The sequence below is a fragment of the Camellia sinensis genome, chromosome 1 (genome assembly GCF_055761805.1).
Source record: "Camellia sinensis isolate YWXY chromosome 1, ASM5576180v1, whole genome shotgun sequence".
Lineage (NCBI taxonomy): Eukaryota > Viridiplantae > Streptophyta > Magnoliopsida > Ericales > Theaceae > Camellia > Camellia sinensis.
This window is the reverse complement of record NC_138961.1, coordinates 211,271,942-211,291,781: the sequence shown is the minus strand read 5'-3', so window position 1 is coordinate 211,291,781 and position 19,840 is coordinate 211,271,942. Positions and strand designations below refer to the sequence as shown.

The window sequence follows — 19,840 nt, the reverse complement described above, 5'->3', positions numbered from 1 at the left end:
AATCCTATGCAGCACAATAACGTCACAATTTTAACATAAAGAATGAAATCTACTCAGTTTAACATAAAGAATGAAATCTACACAATATGCCAAACGCTGAATTAACATTTGGCATAAACTCAACATGTCTATATGTTAAAAAAAAAAATGTTTGGAGTCACTTTTTGGAGATTTTCACCATCTTATAGTGATGTGGATTAATGATGTGTTTGTATTATTATTTTTTTTTATTTAGACAAATCACAAGTGACAAAAAATTACGAGGGTAATATTTTATGAAGATCTAAATCATTACTGATATGTCAAATTTGACATGTTCCATGTCAAATGTAGAGTCTACCAAAGTGTTTGTATGTAGTAGCTCTGGCAACAGCCATCTAGCCCTGGCAAAAAGTGAACTCGGCAAGCTCGTCCAACGACGTCGTTCGGAAAGCTCATCATCCGACAGCTTGTTCAGATGCATAAAACAAAAAAAATTCTGCAAGTCGAGGGTGAGGCATCTTCTCGATTCAACGCTCCAAAATCAAGCTGGATCAGAAAATCACAATGTCATGGTTTGCTCGATCCATCGCAAACTCTCTCAGACTCGACGACGATCAGATCGACAACAACAATGATGATGAAAGCATCAATGCCAAGGACGATCAGAGGCATCAATCTGATCCATCATCACCATCCGCATCCGAACGAGGAGGCGTCAAAGAAGACATATCGGAGCTCACCAAAACCCTAACTCGCCAGCTCTGGGGCGTCGCCTCGTTTCTCGCTCCACCGCCTCAATCTCCACCCTCACAGATCTCCGATTCGACTCCTCAATCGGCGACGGATCTGGAAGCCTCTGATGCTGCGGGGATTGATGGAATACGCAGCGACTTTGCGGAGATCGGAGGGAGGTTCAGGAGTGGAATTTCTAAGCTGTCTAGTAACAAAGCGGTATCTGAGTTTACGAAGATTGCTTCGAATTTTCTCCAATTGGGATCGGAGCAAGGGGATTATGGCTCCGCCCAAGGCGCTGTTGGTGTTACCGATGAAGTGGTCGCCTTTGCGAGGGATATCGCGATGCATCCCGAGACGTGGTTGGATTTTCCTCTGCCTGATGACAACAACGACGACGATGATGGTATGTTGTTTTGAATCGTAGAGTTTCTGAAATCAATATCTTTTGATTTTATAGTGTTTCTACTTGAAATGTGTTTCGTTTTCTGATTGTGGACTGGATTAACACACTGTGTTTGTCATTAATTGATTTTGCATTTGAGTTGGTGATGAAAATGCTGATGTCTAAGTAATAAAGTCAAGCTTCAAACATCTGCATTCAATATTTTCATAATTATTGTAATTATTGCAGAAAAAAGGAAAGGATGATATTCATAAATGAATGAGGACATCATGTGTCCTTCTTAGTTGGACTCCAAAGAGAAGTTTTGGAAGGTTTGAGATTGTGTTTGGAATGGCTGGATTTCATGAGATTGATATTTCAAAAAGGGGTTTTCAATGTTTAGAATCAGAACGGTGGGAATTCAGAGTAGAATTTGATTTGGCTAGATTTGGAAGAAAGTGCCCTCTCTTTTTAACGCCTGATTTTAAAGGAATGGGAATTACTTGAACCTAATTTAATTAACTTTAGGCAAATTACCCTCTCCTTTATAAGTTACGTACTCTGTTATCAATGTAGTTTGGGAATCACGGTCTACAATTCTCGTGTTTCCAATTCTTCATCAAATCCAAGGAGAAAAAAATAAAAACCAAAACCTTATTTTTTTAAATTCTCTTTAGCTCAACACGCGCGCGCGCGCGCACACACACACACACAAAAAAAAAAGGATTAATAATTTTCCTTCTTTTTCTTTTTCCAATCCAATTTCCAAATAGATTTGGTTCAGGGTCTTTTTATCAGATTATCAAAACTCTAGGTTACTGGAAACGACACATACTTGTAATGTGATCCTTTTTTTTTTAATTTCTTGTGAGAGGAGCAGACATTGTGAACAACTTGTTTATCCAGAACATAGATACTACAAATGGTATCAAAGATGCATGTGCATATAAATGTATAAATATATGACCTTTGATTTAGGGGTGGAACGAACTTTTGTGGCTTAAAATAGTGATTTAAGGTTAATGGATATTTGCAAATGCCAAAGGCACTCTTAGTTAACTAGCTGCTTGGCATATACATGAGCTAGGTAGCTATGAAAAGCCATTATTTTAGGCATAAAATATAAAAAATGAAATAAACAAAAATACCTTGCACTTTGACATAGCATGCACCCTTTGAGAATGTAGTAACATTTGTGAAAGAGAACAGTATGACTTGATAAAAAATAAATAATTACATCATAAACTTAATAACTAATGTTGTAGAGGTGGTTACATTAACTTAAACCGTAATAACTAGTTCTGGTTACATAGAGGTACACGAGAGAGTAACTAGTTCTAGTTAGAATATGTAGTATTAAACCTCTAGAAGCTCAATTTTAAAAAAAATGAAACTGAAGCTTTTTTTTTGTCAATAAGCATGTTAAGATTTTTTTTTTTGGCTGACCATCAGATAGAATTCGATGGGTACATTTATCAAACTGAAAAAATGATGGGGACATTTTCCAATGGAAGAAATAATAAACTGAGGGATCACCAAAATGGTTTGTCCCTTTATATATTTGTATTGATCGTGAAATGCATGTTAATGTTCATTGTGGATTGTTGCCTCTTTGTAATTCCAGAAGAAAGAGACTTCACATATAAATAGTTTGAGAAACTTTAAGGTGGCTTTGCTGGAGATCAAAGTATTTAATTGACTAGAATTTTATAATGTTGACATAATTTGATGCCGATTCATGTGAGTTCGACGAAGGTCCAGAATGTGCTTGTTAAAGGAGGAAAGGAAATAGTCAAATTATTGGCAAGTAGCCAATTCATGTGAGTTTGGTGGTTCCACTTAATGTTTTGTTTGTGAGGTAGAAGTGCAAGCTAAGATTTGAAACTTCTTTAGGCAATGGAAAGAAAAAGGTTCCTTCGATCTTGACTTACATGTTTGTCTGTTTCAGCTATGTTTATTTGTTAACAGGGTCTGATACTGAGAATTACATGAAATGCAGTCTATTTATTTTAATCTGGCTGAACATATATGCATACTCTCTCTACTATGCCTTCTTCATACCAATAGTGTGGAGGAATAGGAATATGCAATTAATCCCTCTTAGAGCATTTATGTTTATATTCTATATGATTTGTAATGATATCAAACATCTTATGATTATTATTTTTTGCCCTTTTTTCCCCTCCTCCCAGTGTTTGACATGTCTGATGCCCAACAAGAGCATGCTTTGGCTGTTGAACGTCTTGCACCAAGATTAGCTGCCCTTAGGATTGAACTTTGCCCAGGCTATATGAGTGAGGACTGCTTTTGGAAGATTTATTTTGTACTCCTGCATCCTAGACTCAGTAAAAATGATGCTGAACTTTTGTCAACACCCCAGGTATTTCAGTTTCACGAAACTCAGTTACCTTTTTTTTTATTTTTTTTTATTGTCTTTATTGTCTTGGCAAATCATACACACCCTCTCAGCTTGCTCAAAATAGAGGGACACCCACTCAAGGTTTTGAAGTGACACTGATATTCCTTACTTTACATGACAATATGTAGACACCATCTCTTTTATCGGTTCTCAATGTCGAAGACAGAAAGTTCTGACATCATGATCTTGAAAAATTTAAATTTCCAACTTTATCCTTATTTAAAAAACCAATTTAGGCTAAGTTTGGCATCTTCAAAAAAAGCCAAAAAGTTACTATCCTATTTAAGTTACATCATCTTATTTAAGTCACATCATCTCTCTACCGCATTACTTCAAACCCAACCTATATTTCATAAAAAGTCAAAAAGTGCACTTATTTAGAATATCTCAAACAACCCCTTAATGTAAGTTGCATATTTTTATCCAAATTTTACGTGAAATTAATTTTTGTTTTCAACGCCCTCTAATAGTATCTTGCCACATCACCACTTCAGGCAACAAATGCTGAATCTTTTGACACTTAATCCTCCTCACCCCTGCAGGTGTGGGACTTGGGCTAGGCGTTGTTCTCTATAGTAACTTAGTAAGAGATGCCTTGGAGCCCTGAGCCTGCCTCGTTCCAATTTGGCCTATACTTTTCAACCTAACACTAAGACTTATTGGCCCTATTTGGGAAGTCTATTTTGGGCTAAAATAGCCAATAAAGACAAAATAGGTTAAAATAGTCAATAAGACAAAATATCACATCTAAACCATAATCATTTTACTTTTTTTTCTTATAACCATAAAATCAACTACAAAAAAAAAAAACAAACAAACAACAAACAACTTCCCAAAAACAATGGGGGCAAAAAAAAAAAAAATCTCTAACACAACTTTTTTAACCAGGCTAAAATGGTTAAAAAGCTAATTAAAATAGCCAACTTTCCAAACGAGGCCATTGTTGGTTACCAAGTCTGATCTTGCTTGCCTACAGTAAAATTCTAATAAATATTTTGCATAGAAAAATACTAACAATATGGAAGTAGCCCATGAAGCACGGATACCAATACAAGATACAGATACAATACGATACGGAGATAGTGATATGACAAAATCTGAAGAAAAAAAAAAGAGAAGAAGATATGGGTATGACCAGAATATATTGAGTAGGTATTTGGGACAAACTAAAAAAGTGTATTTTTTTTACCTACATACATTTATTTGGGTCACATCAATCAATATTTTCTCTCTATTTTTTTAACCATTTTATTTACTTTTCTATACATTTTTTTTTAATAAAAAATCAAAAAGTGCACTTATTTAGAATATCCTAAACCACCCCTGAATTTTTATTTTATTTTAAAAATTCCTCTATAAATTTTAGTATTGCATTATAGTTTATACATGAGCTCAAAGAATGATAAAAACTTTCTTTCGGTATTAGATATTAGTTTAAGAGACAGTAGTCAATTTACATTTATCTTTTATTTATTTTATTATTATTTTTAGTGAGTCCTCTAAAATTTCAATTAAATATCAAGCCTAATCTATTTATATTACCCTTATTCTTTTTTCTTTCACACTTGGGTACTGAAAAGAAGTGGAATGGAATGGTATTTCTATCAAAATATACATTCCCATGTTTGGTTTTGTTGACTAAAAAAGACAATGAACAATGTGTTGCAAATGGAATTGTCATTCACCATTTTAATGGAATGATCGTTCCGTTCCATTCCATTCCATTCCATCTCATTCCATTGAATAAAATAGAGCATTAAAGTGTTTTATGCAAAAATATTGTATTTTAGTTTATATGCTAATTTAATTGTTGAAACTCGATTTTAGTAATCGATATACGTTTTATATAATTACTTTCTATAAAGTATGGATATGGTTACATTAAGGATATGTTAATTCAATAAATTTGAAAAAGTAAGGTACTACCTTAATCTCACTATTTTCTTATTTGATTAGAAATATGAAAGTATTGATTATTACTTTTGTATTTATTCTACTAATTATACTCCAATAGTATGCAAAAATTATTAGAATATAGTTCGATTGGATTATGTGACCTGGAGTGTTTGAAAAGTATTTGATACTTCTTGAAATTAATTTAAAGTATTGGATACATTTAGAAAGTATCGATGCCACATATCTGTAAGTTTCGACATCCGATATGGGTATGATACAAATACGACTCTTTTTTAGAAGTATCTGTACTTCATATGTAGTAGACTAGTGGTTCAAATAGTGAGATGTTGAGGGTTCAATTCTTGTAATGACCTTAACATGTTCAAGAGGTTAAATAATTATATTAAAAAAAAAAGAAAAGAAAAAGAAAAAGAATTTAATCATATATTTTTATATTTATATAAAATCGAGCTCGATCGGGCGTTTAAGTGGCAAATTGGCAATCCGAAAGGAATTCCAACTTCAAGATCTCTTGACCTATAAATGATCAAGTTTTACTTCTCAGCAACTCTAACAAAATTAGATTCCAAGAATATTTCTTTGTGCAAAGTGCAACAGCGTATATAACATAAAGAAGTATAAGAGCATTTGTTTTATAATTTGTTTAAAACTAAAATACATGATATTACACTCCTCAAACTGGAACAAATGAGAAAGTTCGAAAAAATAATCAGGCCTTAAAACTTAGCCGAACTTGACCCTACGGGCCTAGATACTAATCAACACTCCATGATAACCAGGATGGGCTGCCGCTTACCCCCTGGCCTTTGTTTCCTCACTCATTTCTTTGCTTTGTCTGGAACCCATCGGATGCCACTGACGAAACAGACTCCCTCCACCACCTCCCGCAGGCTGCATGGCCATAACTCATCTGCCCACACCCTCCACAACCATTGCAACCTTCTAAACTTCTTATTCTCACTCATATATTTGCTTTGCCCCCGACCCATTGCAAGTTTGCAACCCACCAGTGATCACCGCCACATAACATCACCACAACCACAGCCACAACCACAACCACAACCACCTCATCCACGGCTACAATCCATTGGTGCACATCCTCCACAGCCACCGGATCTCCCTGTCAAACTCTTCTTCAACCCATTAACACCCAAACCCATTAATCTCTCCTTTCTCCTCCTATCCTCTGTAACAGTGGTCGATGAAGGGTAGACAGACTTGTCAAAGATGTGATGATATTGAGTTGTTCGTCCAAGGAAATTGGAGTTTGATGTCAATCCATTTTTTTGGGTCTTAATTGATTGTTGACATCAATTTAGTTGTGTGTGTGTTTATATACATCTGTCCATATATATATGCACTAATAATTCTCTTTCTTTGCATCGTCTTGATACTTTTTCAATAAAGTTTGTTTATTTATCCATGGTGCACTTGCGGGAAATTCCTTGCCGAGGGCCTGTACACCCCTGGAGATTAGTCGGGTTTTGATCCCCCCAATGCCAATAAAAAAAAGTTTATTTATCCAAAAAAAAAATAAGTTCTCTCTTGGCTTCTGCAAATTTTCTCATCAAATGGATGGTTTATGATGGGTTTTGGAGGCCATGGATGGTGGTGGTTGCTGCAGAATTATGGTGGTTGTTGGTGGGAGTGGGGGTGGTTTAACGAGTCTATAACTGAATCAAAATATTAAAATTTGAATAAAAGATCTGGGCTAAAACAGTTGTATTTGTCATTTTTTTTACCATCCATCAACCACTACTCTCACGGGAAATTGTTATTTCAGAAACTTGACGGTTGTCTTTATGTTTGTCAAAAACTTAAGGTGGTGTTTGTGTAGTTTGTCCTTTTTCCAAAATTATTTTCCTGTGTTTTCTATTCATGTCTCCTCAGTTATGAGATTTTCTACCAACCCTCTGCCCACACTACGGGCAAGGACCCAAGGGACACTATGTCATCCATAGGATTTGTTACATAGACTTAAAAATGTGTGATTATTGCTGGTGCTGGATGACAAACTGGTCTTGATCATTCCAGATATAGTTGTTCTCAGATCCATTCTTAAAAGCATTTTGAGTGTAGGAAGAGAGAAGTACTTCCTAGTTTGGTAAATTCCCTAGCATACCTTTATATTTTGGTCCTGTGTTACATAAGAAGTTCAAATGAATTATAATGTTAAGTGCATTATATTATGTTGATCTGATCTAGCTTATGGGTGGGAGGATAGGAATTATTTTTCGAGCTCATGAAAGTTTATCAGTCCATGTCACAGCATCCATGGGTGAGCATCTTGTTGGAAGTTATTTTTTAACCTTCCTTGTGTGGAAACTCGTCACCAATTATGCTGGAGTTCATTGCTTTCTTGGCCATTTTACATATCGTGTCACAACCTCACCATAATATTAGCAAGTGATAATGGAGTTTCTCAAGTATATTGTAAATGATTTGATTTTTTTGTTCCTTGCTTTCCCCTTTGTAGGAGTTATTGCTTTTTACGTTTTTTTATTTTGCGTTGACGTGTGTCATGAAGTCAAGGTAGACCAAATGGTAAGTAATCTTTTTTAACTAGATGAGTTTGTTATGCAATGACCATATATTTATAGGTCCAGGGACTCCATTGGTGACAGATACAAAGAAGAAAATGATAGGTGCTATCTTCTATTGGTCATGTCCTTTTACCAAAAGCTCATTACATATATCATGCTGAGTGATTTACTTTTTTTGGACAAATTAGACCGATAGTCCCTACATTTTGCCTCTTGTGTCATTTTGGTCCCTACACTTTTAATTAGCTCAATTTTGATTTAGATTTTGTGTCAATTTAGTCTAATTAATAATGCCGTTAGTGTTTTTTATGAAAAATTATCACGAAATTGGTTAAAGTTGACTTACTAAGTTGAACAAATTTATAATTTTGCCTTGAAAAGCATGACACGTCACTTATGTGCATTTTTTATTATCAAAAAATGCTAACAATTGTAAGCAATTGAATTAAATTGAGACAAAATCATAAATTCAGGGTCGAAATCGAGCCAATTGAAATTATAGGGATCAAAATTATACAAAGATCAAAATACAGGGACTATCATCATAGTTTGCTCTACTTTTTTTGTTCTAGCTACCATTTTTCTTTCGTCCAGATATTTCAAATTTTGGTGGGAAATTTTTTTTGAACTGGGAATTTTATTTATTTATTTTTTTTTGGAGGAAAAACTGGAATTTGGTTGTGTGATGTATCTTTGTTCACAGATAGTGCTAAAATATGAGGTTACCTGGAAATTATTCTGAATTCTTAATCATCAATTGTTCTCAACGATTTGGCTTGCCCATGAATTCTAATCTTGGTTATCAATATACTTCGTTGTTGATTGCATGTCCTAGATTTGTGTCTATTTGGTTCTGACAGAAAGACCCCTGGAAGGTCTTCACCAAATTTTTGTATGATAAATTTCACGTTCTTTTATAAACTTCCAGTGTTTTCTTACTTAAGCAGTCAGGTTAATAACCTGTGGTACATGATGTTGTACATGCAGATAGTGAAAGCTAGAGCTTCGTTGACACAGGAGTTGCAGAACAGAACCAAGGCAAAGCCAGAACAAGACTGGTCTGGAAGGGACGCGTCATATTCAAATGACATAGCTAACGTATCACATGAGAGAAGCAATTCTGTTCCTACTGATGCTCAATCTGAACCTGTGCCCCTTGAGACATCTGCCATCAAACAAACCACTTCGACGGAGGATGCTGATATTGAGACAGAGAAGCACCAAGTGCACAGTACTGAAATCCCAATCATAGACAAATCTGTCATTGAGGAAGGGCCAGTAAACTCAGCCAAAGAACAAACTCTGCATTCTGATGCTTCCTCTAGAGTGTTGGTAGAACAATATGAAGATGATGGTGATGATTGGTTGAAGGATGAAAGCTCAGAGATAGTCAGTGCTGGAGGAACAACTATCCCTGTTGAGAATGAAGAGGATGTGTCATTCAGTGATCTCGAGGAAGATGATGGGGATGTTCCGACAAGTTACAAGAAAATGACATACGGATCCGATTCTTCGACAAAAGAGTCGCGAGATTGGGTTCAGTTGAGCAGGAGCTCAAGTGACTCAACTAAGGATGTCAATGCTGTTAGTGTTGAACGTGCTGGATCGCAGCAGGTAAGTGCCCATAATCCTCGGATGAAGGAATCGAATGACTGGCTTGACGTTGATGAGATTGATATAGAATAGAGTCACTCACTCTGAAAGATGTCTCTCAATAATGCATTATGTGCTCATTGCCTACTATCTCAATGTTGTGAATAGATTTTACTTGTTTCTTCAGTCTCCTTTTGAACTCTGCACAGTGTATTTTTGTATATAAAACCGGATCATGAAACTGGATGTTTATTTATCATAAGTGCAATTACATGTAATGGTGATGTCTAAAAAATGTGAGAAAATTTGTCACAGCAATAATTCATGTTATATTTATATGACATCGATTCAATTACTCACCACTGCCGATAAAATGTGAATAAAATATATTTACATTTTACTTAGTTTTACACATTTTTTTCCTTTTCCTTTTCAAATCTCTTCCCACAACCAAACACATTTTTTCTTTTTTCCTTTTCAAATCTCTTCCCACGACCAAACACGGCATTAGTTTGGTCTCTGTTTGAATCTTGGATTTATGTAACAATTTATTATAAGAAAGGGCCACCAAAAAAAAAAGGGAGTGCAATATAGCAATATTGTTCTTTTCAGTTTTCCTTCTAACCTCTTTTTTCTTCAACAAATTTAAGATCGAAACACAGAATCCCATTTCTATAGTGATGATATGACTCATATATTGGATATTTCATTACTATGGGGGATGGAATATTCCTATTTCTGCTTATATTTCTTGCATATGAAAAAATATTCATAAATAATGATTTTTTTTTTTTTTCACAAAAACTTTGGGGAGTATTAAATTAGTGTCAGTGGATTTAGATCCAAGAAACGAACACAAACCATTCATCCAAAAAGAGACGTAACAAATTGGAAAGAGAATGCAACATAAAGGGCCCGAAATGCTGAAACTTGAAAGCAAAATCAGACCTGGAAAGAAATAGCAAGAATGGTATGCCTGATTTTTATTTGAAATAAGTCAGGTTGGCAAACTAAAAGCCATGTTCTTATTCAAAACAGTCAAGGCACTGATATAATTTTCCCATATACAAGGCACATGCAATCTTCGCAAGTCTTTGCCTCGCAAAAAAGTAATAAAATAAGGTGCTAAATTCAACTTAAAAGCATTATACTGACAATGTTAGCAAGTTCCAGAAACAACACTGCCTTGGACGTTGTTCATATATGTTCCTACATACTTCACCCGGAAACAATCAGATTTGGTTTATTTTATCCCTTCACTGATGTTAGCCGAAGACCCAATTGCAGTTCACCACGACTTCACCATTGCGAAAATCCAGACTTACATATTGATAGTACAAGCTTCCTTGGAGTACAAACTCGAGTAAACAAATGTATGATCCTGTTAGTCACCCACTTCTCTCGAAACAAACATATGCTTTGAGGAATTCGTTGGACAAAATCTGTTTTCAAGTGGAGTTTGAGTCAGTTTCCTTTACTGCTGCCTCTTCCTCAAGCTTCTTTTTCCAATATTCTTCTAGTGGGGGTCCAAATATTGCTTTCCCAGAAACAACTCCAATTCTGCGAAACCCAGAAAGTCAAAAGATGTTTCAAAAACCAAAAAAATAATATCAAAACTGGTAGTAGTTTCCTTCCGGTGTATGGCTGTAAAAGCAAGGGAAATATTAAATGTGGAGGGTTATTTAGAGGCAAGGCAATAGAACACCAACCCCACTCCCTCTCATCGCATCGCAGAATGTGCAATTTTAACCTTCCCCTGTCCACTTCTAATTAACCTACCAAATTTTATCAATTCCCCCTGGTACTGGAAATTCAGTAGAAAGGCATCCTCTTCAATAACACAATTAAATGATCAAAACTGAATGCATGTTTGGCAATATACAATCGCCTGCCACTTAAATTTGGAAAAATTAATTATTAAGTTGAAGAGATTTTGACTTATCACTAAGTACTGAATATGTTTAGTGCAAGATTTCATTTTAATTTCATTTCCAACCGACATAGTTATCATAAGATTTTCAAATTTAAAAATTCAGTACATTATTTCAGCACTAGAAACTCATTACTAATAAATTTAGGTTTTATCAAACAGCCCCTTGTCTTCTTTCCCTTTTCCTTAGCTAGAGATGTAAGAAAAACCGACAAAATTGAGCTGACCGATCAAAACCGACTGAAATTTTAGTTTTCGGCCTGTTTTTCATAACATACAGTCTACTTCGGTTTTGAAACTTTTTATACTAATACAAACCGAACCAATCAAAATATTATATTTAAATATTTTTATATTACAATTCCTTGAACATTATATGAGAAATAACTAATATAATACACTTTTGTGATAAAAATTACAGAGAAAAACATTTATAGAGCATTTTTATATATTTTCTTCATTTATTTTCAATGTAAAATTCTATAATCTATTATAAAACTTTTTAAAATTTTATATAAATTCTCTTCTACATCAAACCGACAAAACTGATAAGACCGAACAGTAGCATACAGTTTATATCGGTTTCTCAATCAAAAAAATCGAAAGGATTGGTTCGGTACTAAATATACTCTTAACCACGATTTTAAAAATCGGACCAGACCGGCTGATTCGACCGGTTAAACCGTCGACCGATCGGGATTTCAGTCTGAATATGCCGTCTAAACCATTCCAAGCCAAAAACTGGTATATTTAGAGAGAACCAGAAAAAACAGTTGTTAGACTGCCGAAGGCAACGGGTTAGTCAAACCGGCTGGGTTGATGAAATTAAAAATTTTGAATTTTTTTTTCGATATTTTTTGACTATTTTTTTTATTCTTTCTTTCTTATTATATATATATATATATATATATTATATAAGAGAATTTTGATTAGAAACTCTTTCATGGATCTCTTCTCGTGAGGAGTAACATTGAGAATTTGAAATTATTGTGAAAATCTCTACCTATTTATAAGAAAGAAATTCTTTAAAAAAAACTCAAAAAATCTATGTAAGATTCAATCAAATTTATGGGAGGGAGACTTGAAATTTTAATATCCCTCCAAAATTTTTGTTCTTTATTCAATCAAATTATTTGAATTAAAATCATATGGAGGGAATATTGATCATTTAGTTTCTTCTTCCAAAATTAAAATTAATAATATATATTATTATATTTTTTAGTAAAAAAAATATTAGGAGAATTATTTAAGATAATTTCAGTTTTTCAAATTTTTTTTTTAAATATATAATTTTATTACTTATATTTTTATTTAAATATAATTTTAATATATTTATGACAACACGGTTCGATTCTGGTTCAACTTGATAGTTGAACCGGTGACCCGTCCATCTGATCTCTTTTCCGATTCGCTTACCAGTCCGATTTTTAAAATATTACTCTTAACACCAACCGAATCAAACCGTTTACACTCCTTAGCCATGTACATGTAAACTTTTATGCTAGGTATTATGACTAATGGGAGTGTAGCTATTAACATATCTTGGGAGTGGATGCTAGTCAATCAGTGAAAGGACCTGCAAATCCTAGAGGCTTTTTTGACGTTGTAATGCTTAATGTAGCAATGAAACATAACTACGTTTACACACTTTTTCCTTTTTCTTTTCCCTTTCTCTTTCTAAATTCTTCTCTAAATCTATGAATCAAACACAGCCTAAATTGAGTTACTAATGACACATCAATTAAGTGGATCTAAAGAAGTATCACCGTCATTACAAGACAAAGCAATTATACTTTGATACAAAAAGCATGATGTATATCAACCAAGGTTCCGAGAGCTGAAGCCGGAGCCGGAGTTGAAGCAGGAGGGGGAAGTTATGATTGTCTAACATCTCTTAGATAGCGTTTGGTTCACTAGAATGAAAGTGGAATGGAATGATAATTCCATCGGAGTGTCTACTCTCACATTTGGTTCATTAAAAAGATGATAGAAAATGCATTGCAAATGAAACTATCATTTGCCATTGCAAGTGAATGATTATTCAACTTAAGAAATCTTCATTTGAGTGAGGTTACTTCTAAACTAAACTAGGGCCAAGAAACATAAACATTTTCTTGACTCAAGAACAAAGGAATTTTAAGATGTAATTTTGCAACAAATATTAGATCCAAACTGTGTTTAGCTATAAGATTGAAATAGATCAAGTCACATCATTTCAATCATCATGGTCAACAAGCAAGAGAGAAAAAAAAATGAAAGACTAATCTACTCTACACAATTTGGGTCTGATTCTTCATGAGGCATAATTAGGGTCAAATTATCTAACCGGAGTTTGCTGCAAAATTACAGAGCATCCATGAAATTCCTATATAAGCCCTCCTTTGCAAACATGTAGACATAAAATATATTGGGTATACAGAAACGCAATACAAAGTAATGATAGCATCACTGTTTACAGACTACATATGAAAGTAAGACACATGAATATGTACATTCATGAAGTATTGTACATACATAGACATATATATATAGAGAGAGAGAGGGAGAGAGAGAGAGAGAGGGGGAGAGAGAGGAAAGTTGGGGATGCTTACATGACTGCTCCAACAACCATGGGCAACGACAGAAACCTCCTCCGACTGAACATTTTAAGAGAGAGAGCGAGCGAGAGAGATAGAGAGAGAAATTTGTAAATCGCATTTGCTGTGTATTTTTTTAGGGTTTAAGGCCCAGTACGAGGTTTTTGCTTGGGTAGGGTTTGGGTTAGGCCCATTAATGAGATTATATTATAGCAACTGAATCTCGGAGATTCTATTTACACCTAAAAAACCATTAACGCTTCGTTTGAGAAGTGAGTTGCTTTTTAAATTTTTAATTTTTTTAATTATTTTAATTTAAAGTTAAAAGTTTGATTTGAGAAGAATTTTTAATTTTTTTATGAGAGAAAGAATATAATAATTATGGGTTAAATGTAATGTTTTATTTTATTAGGCCAAAAAGTTTATTTTGTTTTTTGTGACTATTTTAGCCAAAAAATCCTCAAACCCAAGTTCCAAACATAGGCTAAGTATTTCTAATTTCTAAGTATATTTTGTGTAATTATTTAAAATTTTATTTTACTCTCATTACACCCTATTATTTTTTTCAAATTACCCTCAAGGTAAACCCAAATAATAAATAATAAACAAATTAAAAAAGCTAAATTATTTTAAAAAAATTTCAATACAAAAAATAATTCTCAAATACCAACAAAAAAAAAAAAACCCAAACTTATAAGCATATAAGCACTATAAATATAGAAAAATCAAACTTTTACATAAGCATTATAAAACTTTTCAATATAGAAAAAAAAAATTTACATTATAAATTATCCCTTTATAAAAATACTTTCCTCTTTTTTGATGGGTTGCTTCAAAAAACTATTTTGATTATTACTCTCATCCATTAATTGATTTTGTTCAAGCTTTCTTTTAGGATTTAGGGTTTCAAAATAATAAAAAACAATGATATTGATGATAATGGTAAATTTTGGTAGGGGTGGACTGGAGTTTTAGAGGAAAAAAGAAGAAGAAGAAGAAGAAGAAGAAAAAACTTTAATCTCTTGAGAAAGATATAGACATTTGAATAGGAATAACTAATTAGAGTTTACCATAAAGAAAAAAAAATTTATTTTAGAATTTGATATGTATTATCTTTATTAATAAATTCATATTAAAATATAATAAAAATTAAAATTTATAAATTTAAATTAGACGTACTGACACATATTTTGTGTTCAAATAAAATCCCCTAAATCTCTTGTAGTTGTGGATTTTAAGGCCATCAGGGAAGCCCAACTCGTACAGTAACGAATTATACCGAAGAAAGAAAACACATAAATGGATTTTAAAATGTTATTTAGTTGTAATCAGTATATTATATAAAATGAAATTTTTAGGTAGAAATCTTCTAGGAGGTTTAAATCCTCATTTTAAAATTATTAAATTTTTTTAATTTTAAATAATTAAAAAAATTCTCATTAGTTAGTTTTTATTTACCTTTTATTTTATAATCACACATCTATATATTATATAAGAAAGTGAGAGTTTTTAGGGAAAGCATTCTTTAAAAGTATTCTTTTATAAAATATATAGATATATTGATAATTTCAACGTTACTCTTACCACTTCTTAATACAAAAATTATGAAATAATTATGATACTTTTAAATTTGTATTTAAAATTTATAAATCATGGGATAGATTATTATAATTTTAAATTTATATTGTGTCAATTTTAAATTTAAATTAATAAATTATTTTTCATATTTAATGACAATTTAAATTTTAATAAAATAAAATTAAAAAGTTTTAATTAATTAATTTTTGTTTAGGCTAGTTAGTCTTTTGACCTAACTGATTACGTTAAATTTTTTTTTGTTTGAATAATTTGCTAGTTTAATCGTAATTTTAACAGATTTACCAAAATATGTTGGTTAGATTTGTTTGATTCGAAATTAACTAAAAAATTGAGATTGTTTGATTAGAAATAAACTTCTCGCCCAAACAATTGGAAATTTTTATTTCACAATCCCACATCGGGAAAATAAAGAAAAAGTAAGTTGTTTCACTTATATGAAATGAATCTTATAAAGGAAATTTTGAAGGAGAAGCCTTCTACAAGCTTTAAACCTTTATTGAATTTTCTTAATTTTAAACAATTAAGAAAATTTTCATTGGCTAGCTTTCATTTACCTTTTATTTTACAATTCCACATCGAGAAAAAAAAGAAAGAAAAAATTGAATTGTTTCACTTAAATCGAGTAAATATTATGCTCTCATTTATATGAATTTTTAAATTTTCTTAATTTTAAACAATTAAGAAAATCTCCATTGGCTAGCTTCCATTTAATTTTTATTTTACAATCCCACATCGGAAAAAGAAGAAAAAAGTGAATTGTTTCACTTACATAAAGTGAATCTTATGCTCCCATTTATATAAGCAAAATGAGATTTTAAGTGAGAAACCCTATAATCAATATCTCATACCAATTTTTTTAATTTTTTTTTTTAATTTTAAACAATTAAGAAAATTCTCATCGATTAGTTTCCATCTAACTTTTATTTTACAATCTCACATAGAGGTTTTTATTAATATTTAATTTTAAAATAATTACAATTCCACATCGAGAAAAAAAAGAAAAAGTGAGTAGTTTCACTTATGTAAAGTGAATCTTATACTCCCATTTAATATTATAGTATTGTGCATATTTCAATTCAAATGGTTTTAATTTTAAAATAAAAGAAAAATGTTTGAGGGCCACAAAAAGTGTGGCTCAAATGGCTCAAAATTGCCAAAACATTTTGTGTCGTTTTACGCTCAAAACGACGTCGTTTTGACAGTTTTGAGTCATTTGAGTCACACTTTTTGTGGCCCTCTACCATTGCTCAAAATAAAATTTAAAAGTTTTAATTAATTAATTTTGTTATAAATTGATTGGTTTTTTAGTTTAGCCGATTAGACTAAATTGTTTTTGATTTGACTGATTCACTGGTTAACTGCGATTTTAGCTGTTTTATCAAAATATATTGCCTAGATTTGTATGAGTTAAGATAAATTAAAATTGAGCTTATTAAAAATATAGAACGACTGAGATTGCTTAATTAGAAATTAACTTTCCATCTAAACAACTGTTAACTTTTATTTTACAATCACATATCAAGAAATGGAGGAAAAAATGAGTTGTTTCACTATATAAATCTTATGATCTCATTTAATATTATAGTGTTGTATATATTTCAGTTCAAGATAGCTTAAATTTTAAAATTAAAATAAAATTTAAAAGTTTTAATTAATTAATTTTTGTATAAGTTAATTAGTCTTTTGACCTATCTGATAGGGTGAACCATTTTCGGTTTGACTGATTCGCTAGTTTAACTGTGATTTTAACGGTTTTATCAAAATATATTAGTTAGATTTGTTTGATTCGAAATAAATGCAAAATTGACCTAATTAAAGATGAAACTATTGGGATTGCTTAATTCAAAATAAACTTCTCGTCTAAACAATTGTTAACTTTTATTTTACACAATCCCACATTGGGGAAAAAAAAAAAAAGGAAGGAAAAGAAGGAAAAAGTGGATTGTTAATTTAGAGAAAAGAAAATTAAGATTTCTAGGAGCTCCAAACCTTCATTATGAAATTATTCAATTTTTTTAATTTTAAACAATTAAGAAAATTCTTATTGATTAGCTTCCATTTAACTTTTATTTTACAAAATCCCACATCGAAAAAAGAAGGAAAAAGTGAATTGTTTCACTTATAGAAAGTGAATCTTATGTTCCAATTTATATAAATTATTGAATTTTTTTAATTTGAAACAATTAAATTTTTTTTCATTGTCTAGCTTCTATTTAATTTTTATTTTACAATCTCACGTTGAGAAAATAAGAAAAAAGTAAATTTTTTTACTTACATAAAATGAATTTTATGCTCCCATTTATGTAAGCAAAAATGAGATTTTTAGTGAGAAGCCTCATAATCAATATCTCATACTAAATTTTTGATTAATTTTAAACAATTAAGAAAATCACGATTGATTAGCTTCCATTTAACTTTTATTTTGCAATCCCACATAGAGGTTTTGATTTTTAAATTAATTTTGTATGAGATTTTGAAACTCTCATTATATCTCTTCTTAAAAGTATTCTTTTGTAAAATATATAGATATATTGATAATTTCAATATCATTCTTACTGCTTTTTAATACAAAAATTGTGAGATAATTATGATAATTTTAAATTTGTATTTATAACTTATAAATTATGGGATAAATTATTATAATTTTAAATTTATATTGTGTCAATTTTAAATTTAAATTAATAGATTACTTTCCATATTTAGTGACAGTTTAAATTTTAATAAAATAAAATTTAACATTTTTAATTAATTAATTTTTGTGTAAGATGGTTGGTCTTTTGACCTACCTGATCAAGCTAAACCATTTTTGGTTTGATTGATTTGCTGGTTTAACTGTGATTTTAGTTGTTTTACATGTTACGATGATTTTTTTTTACTCATTAAGTTTTTAAAATTTCTTTAGTTATTTCCCTTTCAAAAATCAATATGACAATTTTTTAAAATTCATATATTTTTATTCTAAAATAGTGAAATATTAGAATTAAGTCATTTTTTTTTATAACAAAGCACAATTTTAATTACAATAATGTTTGGGAGCTTTAATAGTGGATCTCACATGATGATGTGATGTTTTGGCTTGCTCTTTTTTATCAACAATGATTCATCCCACTAAAAACATCACCACTAATTAGGAATGGCAACGGGGCGGGGCGGGGCCGGGGACTATACTCCCCGTCCCCGATCCCCGACAGTGAGAAATACACCGTCCCCGCCCCCGATCCCCGACGGGGAGCCCATCGTCCCCCCCTCCCCCGGGCCCGATCGGGGATCGGGTATCCCCGAACCCGCAAATTCCCCGACTTACAATAACTGGTCAGATTTGTGTTTTTTTTTTATCCATCAACATATTTTCAAATTAAAAAATCTGTAAACAAAAAAATAACAATCAGTCCATCTTAACAGATAGAGGTTCACAGATCACAGATAGATGTTCACGGATCACAGATCAATAGTAAACAGATCAATAATAAATAGATCACAGATCTTAACAGATATATGTTCATCCCACTGTTTTGTAAACATATATATATATATATATATATATATATATATAAAAAATTGAGGTCGAATCGAAACAGTAAATATATGTATACACTCAGATATATATATACATATATATATATATATATATATGTAAAACCCTAGATCAAAATCCCTAGAGAGAGAGAGAGAGAGAAAGAAAGAGCCTTTCAAAATCGGCGGTGAGGTGAGGGAGGATCATCGGTGAAGGAGCAGAGAGAGCAGCAGCCCCGTCGGCAGTGAGGTGAGGCGAGGGACAATCGGCGGTGAGAGAAAGAGAGTGGGGGAGACCAAACCCTGAAGGGAGCAACGGCGACGAGCGAGAGCGAGGGAGAAGAGGAGCAACGGCGAGCGAGCAGCCGGCGAGCGAGAGAGAAGATGAGAACGAGGGAGAAGAGGAGCAGCGGCGAGCGAGAGCGCAGAGGAGCAGCGCCGTTGTGTGAGTGAGTGAGACTTATGAGAGTGTGTAAATTTGTCAAACCCTAAACAAACACACACATATATATAGCCAGGGACAAAACGGTAATTTCACCTCGGGGATTAAGCGGGGCGGGGGCGGGGTCGGGGGGTGGGGCCGGGGTCGGGGTCGGGCCGGGGTCGGGCCGGGTCCGGGTCTGAAATAACTATCCCCGTCCCCGGCCCGGA

At 32.5% G+C, this 19,840-nt stretch overlaps 1 protein-coding gene and 1 long non-coding RNA gene across 2 annotated transcripts; one reads left to right on the top strand and one right to left on the bottom strand.

The window, feature by feature from the left end:
- Nucleotides 1–310: 310 nt before the first annotated feature.
- LOC114257277 (uncharacterized) lies at nucleotides 311–9,975 on the top strand. Its single transcript, XM_082894454.1, has 3 exons — nucleotides 311–1,120; nucleotides 3,292–3,479; nucleotides 8,966–9,975. The coding sequence occupies exons 1-3, from the start codon at nucleotides 547–549 to the stop codon at nucleotides 9,662–9,664; spliced, it is 1,461 nt and encodes a 486-aa protein (XP_082750580.1). The 5' UTR covers nucleotides 311–546; the 3' UTR covers nucleotides 9,665–9,975.
- Nucleotides 9,976–10,530: 555 nt separating this feature from the next.
- Nucleotides 10,531–14,253, bottom strand: LOC114276250 (uncharacterized). Its single transcript, XR_003634140.2, has 2 exons — nucleotides 14,093–14,253; nucleotides 10,531–11,131 (listed from the first exon to the last, which is right to left on the bottom strand). It is a non-coding gene; the product is annotated as an uncharacterized LOC114276250 (long non-coding RNA).
- Nucleotides 14,254–19,840: the final 5,587 nt, after the last annotated feature.